The sequence below is a fragment of the Channa argus genome, chromosome 12 (genome assembly GCF_033026475.1).
Source record: "Channa argus isolate prfri chromosome 12, Channa argus male v1.0, whole genome shotgun sequence".
Taxonomy (NCBI): Eukaryota; Metazoa; Chordata; class Actinopteri; order Anabantiformes; family Channidae; genus Channa; species Channa argus.
The window spans coordinates 16773163-16784132 of record NC_090208.1 but is presented as its reverse complement, the minus strand read 5'-3'; the positions used below and the strand labels follow the sequence as shown (position 1 = coordinate 16784132).

Here is a 10970-nt window from a genome sequence, read left to right as displayed (position 1 = left end):
ACTTTCTCATGTAAATGTTTGATGGCCATAAGATACAAGCCTGAAAGTTGTTGCACTGAAACTGAGGTATTTATAAATCAAAGACAGAGAAAAACAGGGCTCTTTTCTTGTGGCCTTGTGTGTCTCTCTGCAGATTTGGGTTGGCCAGCGTGCGGTGAATGGACAAAGTCGGTGGATCTCTGTGAGGCTGTGCCATGTCCATCTGCACAGAGGGGGACGCATTTTAGGGCACATGGTCCTGCTGTGGATGAATTAATTCGTCCAGCAACAACTATTACTTGTGTAATGAAATGTATGTTGTAACTATTGCCTCACTCTAGTATTGTACTACTAATTTTGAGGTACTAGTGCTTTTCACTATAAGTGTTTATACTAGACAAATGTTATCCCACCGTCCAGTGGGGCTTTATCTAGTATTTATCAGTCAATCCTTTTTATCTAGTATACAGCCTTACACCATCCAGTCAAAATAAAAAGTAGCCCCAGTAAGTACTACAGAAGTAGGAGTGACTGTTGGTGTGGTATTCTAAAGACAGAGAGAGTCCACTGCAGGAGGTTTGTGTGGATGGTTGGTTTTGAAAGCAGACAATGTTCAATGGGACACAACAGTTCATTTCTCACCTTGTGCTACAGTTTTTTTCCTTAAGCTTATGCTGAATGTTTTTGTGTCTAAACCAAAGAAGGCTGAGATGTAGTGTTCATCTTATAACTGCAATGATTAGGTTCCCCGTAGCACCTTATAAAGAATATATACTGAGCCTTCTGCATTGAGTTTACTGGATAACATGAGACACTATTAAATTTACTTGAAGGTAGAAGGTCACCTATCAAACCATATTAATGGGCGGATAAAAGCTGATATTCAAACCAATCAATGGACACACCAAAACAGAAACACTTTGCTTGCATAATTTTCTAACAAAACAATACTAATACTAACAACATAATAAAAACATGCAACAAAAGCAACATTTTTCCTCAAACAACCCTTGTGGTCGAACTTTCAGTCACTACACAATGGACAACAAAATACAAAATGCATCTATGAATATCCCATGGTGATTTTACTAGAGACAACAAACCCTGCTGCTCTCTGGGCCTGCACTTTATTTTTAAATGGCCTGTTGAAATACTGTTATAAAGAAAGTGAAAATACAGAACAAAAAAAGAAAGTGAATAGAACGTATGGGTGGTAAAACCTTCGCTACAGCTGAATGGCTAAATTTCCATCCTCCTACATGGTCTTTTACTGGGGGATGCCAACCTAACTTTCCCCATCTGTACTTTCATTTAAAATCACCTTTACACTCTATAATGTTTATATATTGTGATGGCAGAGGTGAAAAACCATAGTACATTTAACTGGTTGGTGTACAGGCTTCTATAAGCACAATATGGTAATACTATGGTGATGCCACAACACACCAACAAATTAAACAAAGAAGTATAGTATAGTCTACAGGCCTATAAAAGTTAATCGTCTTTGTAGTAAGATTGCATTTTCATTCCAAAGAGTTTAAAAAGGTCAGTATGTCATCCAGCCATTAAAAGTTTGCCTTTTAACTTTGTTGTGACTGGAGTTAGATTTACCTTATGTTCAGATGAGAGCCCCCAGGCGGAGCACAAACACATGAATCTGCAAGAGTGACGCATTACACAATAAACCTGGTGCTGCACAATATTTGGCCCAGATGGTTTCACACACACATCAATCTGCAGGGCCCCTCCAACCTGCCAGTGAGTGTTTTCTTCCTGCTCAACATCCTCTTCCATCCTGCAGAGTTTGTGGTTTCCTTTATCCAGAGCAATGGGGCCCTTCATTAAAAGGGGCCCTGATGTGTGTACATTTGAGTCAGGATTTGGCTTCTTTAGGGTCAGGGTCATCCACAGCTTACTGGGAGGAGAATTTCACCTATAAAGCCCATAAGCAGCTCATTAAATAATGTCATCAGACAGAAGAAACCAATCAAGATTATTGAGATTGTTGCAAAGAGCGGTGATGAAGAGTTTTTGCTGCAGTTGGCAGATTGCTGTACAAGTTTATTTTCTTTTTGCACTGAAAACCAATTTTATCAAACCAAACATCAGCAACCAACCGTATCTGCTGCATCTTTTTAATTTAGGTCTAGACTAAAATGCCTCATAATAAACCCATAAAATAAGCCATGACATTTAGCGAAGACATCCGTGGTCTCCAAAGGATTGACGTCTCCTGTAACAGCACCACGACCTTCAAATGCATGGTTTTGAGTGAAATATCTCAACATTTATTCAATGGCACAGACATTTATGGTCCCCTCTTAAAAATTGTAGCAGTGTTTGTGATTTGTTTAGCATTTCATGTTTATGGCCAAACTAATGACTTTCCCTTCAGATTCAGGTGTAGTAGTTTAACAATCTACACTATGATGACAAACATGGTAAGCATTTCTTAACTTTAAGTTTTGCAAAAAAAGAAAGTATGAAAGTGAGGTGGGCGTATGAAATGTAATATATCTGTGTGATACATCTTTTATTTTTTCAGTAATATGCAGAATCTTTGGAATCTTTAATTTAAATTACAGGCATGTTCTAATTTATTTAATGTAAGTTGAAGTCGTCACAAAAACATCCTACAAAATAAAATATATCAAATAGTAACAAGGTGCTAAATAGTGAGGAAATAATTTTGCATCCTCAGTGATGCTATACCCTGATCTTATCAGAGCAACCTTTAAATCATGAATTGCTTAAACATAGCTCATGTTTGAAGCAGGTCTAACAACCAGCATTTATTCTAATGTATTCTAATGATGTTCTGAGTATGTTTTTGATTTCTGTACTATTTAGTACATCCTAAAGCCTGAATATTAGCCCTACATTATATTTGACCCACTTTACCTGTGTATGTTTGAAAGGATGTGACCTCAATATGCTAACAGAAAGCAAAATATTGCTTCACTGCAGCAAGAGGAAAAGTGTGTCATAAAGGTCATGAGAGGCGAAGAGTAGGGTAAATGGAAATTTACATACCTACAAGGGCACAAAAAGAAAAACAGGAAGGAACAGAAGCAAACTAAACTGAAGTTAAAATGGAGAACAGACGAGGTAGGAAGGAGAGAAAGTAGCACATTAGGGCGTAACACATCGTAACTAACTTCGTAACTACCTTTTGATTTGTTTCACCCCTCTCTTTGTTGATCCATTTACTTTTGGTGTAATCTGGTGTTCTGTTTGCATGACCAAATAATTGTTTGCCATTCTCAGTAGACTGACTTTCTGCAGAGAAATCTAACTTCAAAGTGAAAAACTACTTCACACCCACAGATACACACACTCAGTAATACAGGAAGACCATGACAGTATCTATGAAATTAAAAAAAAAACATAAAAGTTAATCAAACAACACACAGATTTTTTTAAAATGGCATTTAATATGGCTCAAACATACACACACATACAAATAATAACAAGCTGTTGTAAGGAAGCCTATGAGGAGAAGGACAATGCTTTCCTGCACGTTTTCCTGTAATGAGACTCGCTATGAGTTTTATTGGGGTTTTAAGTTGCTAGTGCAAGTTTTTCATTGAATCTAAAATAAAATAGTTCACAAAAACATGAATCTCTCACCCCATCTGGTGGTCATACACACACATACATACATACATACATACATACATACATACACACACACACACACACACACACACACACACAAACACACACTACATGTTTTGAAATGGGATTCAAGAGAAAATACAGTTAGAACACAATAAGGAAATCAAAAATTTAATACAGCACAAACCTGGTTTGCACTGGTTTAAATTGCAAAGTGTTGCTTTTTGTCGCGCGCACTGGCCGCCCCCTCCATACCTATACCCGTACATTCTTCTGTGTGTTACTAAATGGAAGGCAGAGTTCAAATTGAAATCTGTATTTAACATTCACTTTCAAAATCTGTCAATTCTAAAAAAAACAAAAAAACCATGTGAAGTGTGAAAAAGCATTTTAAAAAACGTATGTGGCTGACTTTGTGTTAATGTTGTGGATTATACATACACTACTAAATCAGTTTAGTCTAATGTGCTGTCGCATGACAGTGTGCAAAGTGTGTTACGTTCTTACAGTGATGTCTCATTTCCTTGACAGGTCTTTATGAGTCATTTCAGTACAGCTCTTGTTCACGCTTAACATTGTTCTTCCATCCTCGTTTACCTCACTGCCTCAGTTGTGTGACTGTAAGCATTTTCGGTGTAGTATTTTTGGTGCAGCTCAGACCTGATGCCACAATACTATCAAACCTACTCATATTCACTGTAAGAGTTAAAGTTAATTCCTGTGAGAAAGTTTGCTAAAGATAAAGCAAGTTAAAGATGCAGGACAGTGTCTTCCATGCATGGCAGATAATGTTAAAGGCTAAACTCTTGAGCATGTTACTTTGCTAATTTACTCATGATTGTAAAAAGATCTTTTTATAAGTTTTATAAGTTTAAATACAGGAGCAGCGATGATCTGGTAGTTCAAAAGCAAGCTTGTGAGTTTGCCATCTCAGTCCCACAGACTGGCAGGATTGAATGTGGTTGGGACAATTATAGGCTTCCACTGGGGTCTGCCCCATCTGCCGTGCAGATGACATTCAGATCGATTTAGCTTTAAAGGGAGAGGCATGTCACTACAGAACTGCCTTTGACCACAGTACGTGGACCACCTAGGAGTGGTCTTTGACAGGGATTTTAAGATTTGATAAGTCGATACGTTCAACTGTAAAGTCCTGTTTTCTCCACCTGTGGTTGTTAAGGAAAAGTGATTACTTTCTTTTAATCGTTTTGAAAAAACAATCCGTGCTTTTATCAGTTCCAGGCTCGAAGGTTGTATTGTACTCTGCCTCCCATTTCTTGACAAGAACAAAAGAAATGTAACTAGAACCCTGGTTCTGGCTTCTCTTTACTGGCTTCCAGTAAATTTTTTAAATTCATTATTATTGGTAATTTATGCTTTTAAGGCTTTAGGAGACCTGACACACCCGGGATATTGGGGTAAACCCTGGACAGGTCTCTCATCATTGGTGACTCAGGGCCAACACAGAGAGACATACAGAGACAGACAACCATTCACACCTACAGGCAATTTAGAGTCACTAATTAACCTAATATGTCTTTGGACTGAGGGAGGCACATGGAGAACATGCAAACTCCACGCAAAACGCATGCAGCCAGCCTGTGGATTTGAGCCAGGGAACTTATAGCTGTAAGGCAGCAGGGCTAACCACTCTACCACTGTGCTGCAGTTTCTTTGTTATAGTGAACCTATTTTCTGCTGTTTATTTATGATTTTATTTTTTGTCTATGTAAAGTACTTTGATCAACAAAACCGAACTGTTTTTAACTGCTATATAGGTACATTTCAATTAATTTGATTTGGTACTCCACAAAAAGCAGTACTTGACACTTCCTCATCAAACCAATGTTGTGTCTACAAGAAAAGACATATAGGTTCCTTTGTTTTTGCTTCCCAGCCGTTGGCTCCCACTAAATTCATCATTGTTTCATCATCTGATTACAGCTGGGAGAAGCACAGCAGATCCAGAGCTTTGGCACAGAGTCTTGTAAAGACAACAGGTCATGTGGGTCACCTGTTACATAATTCTGTCCAAATACTATCCACAAGGATGACTTATTTGGGACTTTGTGGTTTAACTTGATCTTTGTTTTGATCTTGATCTGTGGGAATGAGTATATATTTTATTACAACAGAGTTATTCAATCAATCAGGCTCTGAGCTGAAAAAAAATCCCCATATTTTATTTAGTTGTAGTTATTCAGAAACCCATTTCATCTGATTAAAGTCCTTCATCTTTATCTTTAAAATAAAGTCTAGCTAACCTTCTCTCTGCTGTGTGAATAAGGTGAGAGTGCTGCATCAGAGAACGTGAGCACATGGTTTGAGGCATGAGAGTGTAAACCTCAAATGTGCATATCTGATGTGATTTTTTACGGCCTTCATGCATAGGTTGTTTGCAAATGGTCTGCACTTATATACGGTAGCATTTTTCTGCCACACGGTAGAAAAGTGCTATGGATTGATCCGTGTTTTTCCAAGAATGCAAGTGCAAGTGTCATCAGAAATAAATGAGATTATCATCCAAGCTTTTGTCACATTTCCTTTGCGTTGTCTTTTTTGAAATAAGCTTAACTATGTACACACAATTTGTCCGATAAGATCAATATTTTGTATGAGATACGCAGGTTGGCATGTTTACTTGCAGCACAGGGCACTGAGCAAAGTGTGACATCACAAAGCTAAAAACTATTTGTACAACCTCACATGTACGTTGTGTTTATGGAGATTTTGCATCAACACAAACATGGAGATAAGTCGGTGCACTAAAAACCTGACGAACCATGTAATTGCAAAAGGTAAATTATTCAAGTTTCTCCAGATGACTGAAGGATCAATGGTTGGATCTTTAAGGCAGGTTTTACGTAACATTTCCAGTTCCAGTCAGTAATCAAATCACAAGCTACACATAAAGCACACACCTACACACACTTACACAATGAGACAAATAATTACTTGACTGTTAATTGCACCTGCTCCACTACTATCAGGTGAATCTTCACAAATGTTCTGTTGACAGTTTATTAGTCAGTAAAGTGAGGAGCAGGTACACAGGTTAATGTGGGCCGCAGCGCTGCAGTCAGAAGGCACCTTCTCATTGGCTGAGCTGAAGGGGAGGGAGGAAGAGGTCGACAAGTCAAAGACTCCCACCATGTTATCTAACAAAGTTAACAACTGTCCCTAAAATGAATAAGTGACATGAGGAAGTTGGAACCCAAACAGAGACGCAAAAGTCAAACTGAGCCAAACAACGTCTGTTGTGTGTCTGTGTCAAACAACAGCTCAAGGTCCAACAACATCAGGATATGTGTTATGATGCAGGATCTCTGTATTTTGGTTGGTGTTGGACTTTGAGAAGCTTCTTGTTGTCTTAGGCCTGTATACTGGAAAAATCCTACGCCTGTTGATTTACACTAGAAGTATAGAAATGTTAATGTCATGTGATAATAAAGCCCAAAAAAGGGTGGGGTGTTATGTATGTTATGTATCTTTACCAGTGAATGGTTCAGTTTGCAGCAACGTCAACACAAGTTTTGTACTTTTGCGTTCTGCCTCCTGTGCTACTCTCTGTCTTTTTGTCCTGGAATTGACAAACATTTTTGACGGTTTCATTTTTGTCCAAAGGAATGAATGACTTCCTTACAAGCTGTTCTATCAATGTGCAAATTGATGTACACCTGCATCATCCTGGCAAGCAGCATTAGTGCACACTTTACATAATAAAAGTGGGATTCTGCACTTCATTGAGTTTTCCCCAGTTGCATATCTGTCTTCCAGCTTGCAATTAGTCACTATAGGAGCTACTTTGTCTGCCAGGTGTTTCACTAACTGCTTTGTCAAAATAGTTTTTTAAAAAATAACCATGCCTTAATACCATAAATTGCATTAATCCATTTTATTAATGTAGCTGCAGGAAATACCAGTCCCACATCACATCCCACAGTGTTGGATAATGGTCAAGCCCTTTGGCAAACTGTACTTTGAGCTACTGTGTACGTACAGTGTAAATAAACCTCATATGTCCTGGAAACTCCAAACGACTTTTCGTTTTATTTCTATTTTTGAATTCAATCATGAGAGCAGCAGATACATAATTAATAGTGATCAGTTACCATTCTGGTATTTCAATTTCTTATAATATTTCATTTTAAAATACCATAATATAATCACCACATCCACGGGGGTGTAAAAGTGACAGTATAAGGATAAACTAAATGTAAGAATTATTCTTTTGTGTGTGTGTGTGTGTGTGTGTGTGTGTGTGTGTGTGTGTGTGTGTGTGTGTGTGTGCGGAGAATCTTAATCTTTCAAGTAAAAAGTACATTTCCCTGTGAAATACTAAAGAAATACAACACAAATTTATACATGTATGGTTTTGCCATATCCATTATGATCAGAGATACTCAATAAGTGAAAAATATTAACATTTGCATCCTATTGACCAGAACAGGATCAGACATGTGAACTCACAACCTGAGTCATGCTGAGAAAACAGATCACATTATGGGTTTTTTGTTTGGTCAGAGTTTACAGGGGGCCCTGATCAGTATTGATGCTGCTGTTTTGGGGGGGTGGGTGTGAGTGGGGTGGGGACATTCCATCAGAACAACACACATGCAGTACAGAACATTTCCTCTCCTTCCCTGTGTTACGTGTTATTATGAAGGCGTGCAGATGCAGCCAATGAGACTGGATTTTGAGCAGAGGTGGACCGGGGACGGGAGAGGGGTGGGGGGCTGTGGCCCTATAATAAACAGTGCGACTGGACATTTCTTCATGTCTAACAGCGTGGCTCTGGTTTAACATTTTCAACTGTGGGATTTTTTCTCAGGAGGCACTTTCTATATTTCAGACGGTTGTTTAATCTTCGGCTATGTTTCCAGAGAACAATAATGGGTGAGTACATATTTGAGCAGACTGTATTTCAGCTTTGCTCGGCCTGTGCTGCTGAACACATGGGACACATGTCGGGACTGAGGGCAAAAAATATACCTGGAATGTTTGGCTGGGGGCGGGACGCACGTGTTGGACAGTGACCTATGAGTTTATACAGATCTAAGATCTACAAATAACACAGCTTCCGATGTTTGTAAGATGATGATATTAAACTTTCTTTGCCGAGTGTTCAAGGGCTTAACAAAAGATCCCAAACTGTATGCTTTATATTGCTTTCACAACATTACTTTTTTTTCTTTTTTTTTAATGCTGACATGATATTATACCCTAACCTGCTGGGATTCCTGTTTAATTTGCAAACAGTGGTCATTCTAACCTGAAGCCTTCCTCTCATACGATACAGCTACAGCTATGAAGACTGCAAGGCCACTGCTGATTGGCTGCTGGCCCAGACAGACCTCCGACCTGCAGTGGGCATTGTGTGCGGCTCAGGACTTGGAGGGCTGGCTGACATGTTAAAGGACCAGGTTATCTTCAACTACAAGGACATCCCCAACTTTCCACAGAGCACTGGTGAGTTCAGCAACAACAAACCTTTCAGCTGCTGAATAGTTGTCAGGCAGTGCTGATTATTACCGACTGGTTGTATTGTTTTCTGCAGTGCACGGTCATGCAGGACGACTGGTGTTCGGCACATTAAAGGGGAGACCTTGCGTTTGCATGCAGGGGCGTTTCCACCTTTATGAGGGCTACATAATCCAGAAGGTGTGTGTTGTGTAACAAGTGTGTTTTTATTTGAAGAGTTTAGCCAAATTTAATGGATTTGACATAGAAATCTACAGTTATGCTGCTGAAATATATTTTAAATCAAAATGACCTCTGAATATTTTGTTCAAATGCTGTATGTGTGTTTGCAGATTACAATGCCTATGCGCATCTTTAAACTGCTCGGCGTGGAGACGGTGATACTGACCAATGCAGCTGGAGGCCTCAATCAAGACTTTAAAGTGGGAGACATTATGATCATCAAAGACCACATTAACTTGCCTGGTTTTGCTGGAAATAATCCACTGGCTGGACCCAACGATGAGAGGTGGGTGTGTGTGTTTATGTCTGTATGGACTTCTGCTAAGTGTGCACAGACATTTCCTGCACCTTCCAGAAAGGGCCACTGTGGCTTTACTCATTATTTAGTTTAATTAAACAATCATTATTAGACCCACTAAACACATGTGCAGACATTCAGCAACCTTTCCACCTGTCTGTCCACTTCTACCCTCAGGTTTGGAGTGCGTTTCCCCTGCATGTCCGATGCATATGACAGAGAGTTACACCAGATGGCCATGGACGTGGGACAGGAGCTTGGCTACGGAAACTTCCTGAAGGAGGGTGTCTACTGCATGGTAGGAGGCCCGTCGTTCGAGACCATTGCTGAGAGTAGTATGTTGTACAGACTGGGTGCTGATGCTGTTGGTAAGTATTTCTTTATAGAGCTTATGCTGCTTACAAACCACAAATACTGGCAATTTTATAGGTTATATTGGGGCAGTGACACATGACAAATTGACCTTTTAAGTTTTATTACGTACGACAGATGTCAGACTTCACGCACATAAGAAGAGATATCAAAGCTGTAAAGCTCTCTGTTGATATAAACATCGGAGCCCAAGCCAGTGTCACATGTCATGTCAGTATTTCTGAGTAGTAAAAATAAACATTTAGACTATACCTTTATCTATCCTGCTATCTTTTTGTATTTGTATCCTCATTTTGTTTTTTAAATGTCCCAGGCATGAGCACGGTCTACGAGGTGATCGTCGCCCGTCACTGCGGCATGCGTGTCTTTGGTCTCTCCTTGATCACCAACCAGGTGGTTATGGACTACGACAGCGGAGAGAAGGCCAATCACGAGGAAGTCCTTCACACGGCCAAGCTGCGAAAAGAGCAGCTGGAGCGGCTGGTTTCCACTATGGTGACCAGGATTGAACACAACAACTACGCCTAAGAGACACCACGTGTGTTAGGGGCATAAAGTGGTTGGGGATTGACATTTAATCTGGTCTCACTTAGTTTATTATATACGTGTGCAGTAAGGCTGCTTTTACTCTCACAGGGCCTTATTTGATATCTTATCTTTAAATTCCTCCATCAAGTGTTTCCAGTTAAAAAAAAAAAAAGTCAGTTATCAGGTTTGTGTATCATTTAAACTTCACTTAATGTATATGATCAGCTGTATAAAAGTCTGCAATTTAACTTAACAATGATCCAGAATCTGCTGTAAAGGTCTTTGTATTATCACCAGTGTATGTGTACAGTTTTTATATGAATGTTATTATTAAAAGTACTATTTATTACTGTAATGTGTTTGTGTTCTTTGGTGTGTGCAATTCAGCTTTTTTATGCAATTTAATCCATCAACCTAACCACCAGTCTCAGGTTAGATTTAAAACCTAAGCATAAAATAATAATTCAGGGAC

General features: G+C 39.2%; 1 protein-coding gene across 3 annotated transcripts; it reads left to right on the top strand.

Moving 5' to 3' along the window:
• Positions 1-8333: 8333 nt before the first annotated feature.
• pnp5a (purine nucleoside phosphorylase 5a) lies at positions 8334-10853 on the top strand. Of its 3 annotated transcripts, XM_067523596.1 has the most exons (7): positions 8334-8493; positions 8897-9066; positions 9155-9258; positions 9411-9586; positions 9776-9966; positions 10088-10180; positions 10284-10424. In XM_067523596.1, the coding sequence occupies exons 1-6, from the start codon at positions 8471-8473 to the stop codon at positions 10141-10143; spliced, it is 720 nt and encodes a 239-aa protein (XP_067379697.1). In that variant the 5' UTR covers positions 8334-8470; the 3' UTR covers positions 10144-10180; positions 10284-10424. The 3 variants fall into 3 exon arrangements, with proteins under 3 accessions (XP_067379697.1, XP_067379694.1, XP_067379695.1); XM_067523593.1 differs by lacking the exon at positions 10088-10180 and having other exon boundaries at positions 10284-10853; XM_067523594.1 differs by having other exon boundaries at positions 10088-10426.
• Positions 10854-10970: the final 117 nt, after the last annotated feature.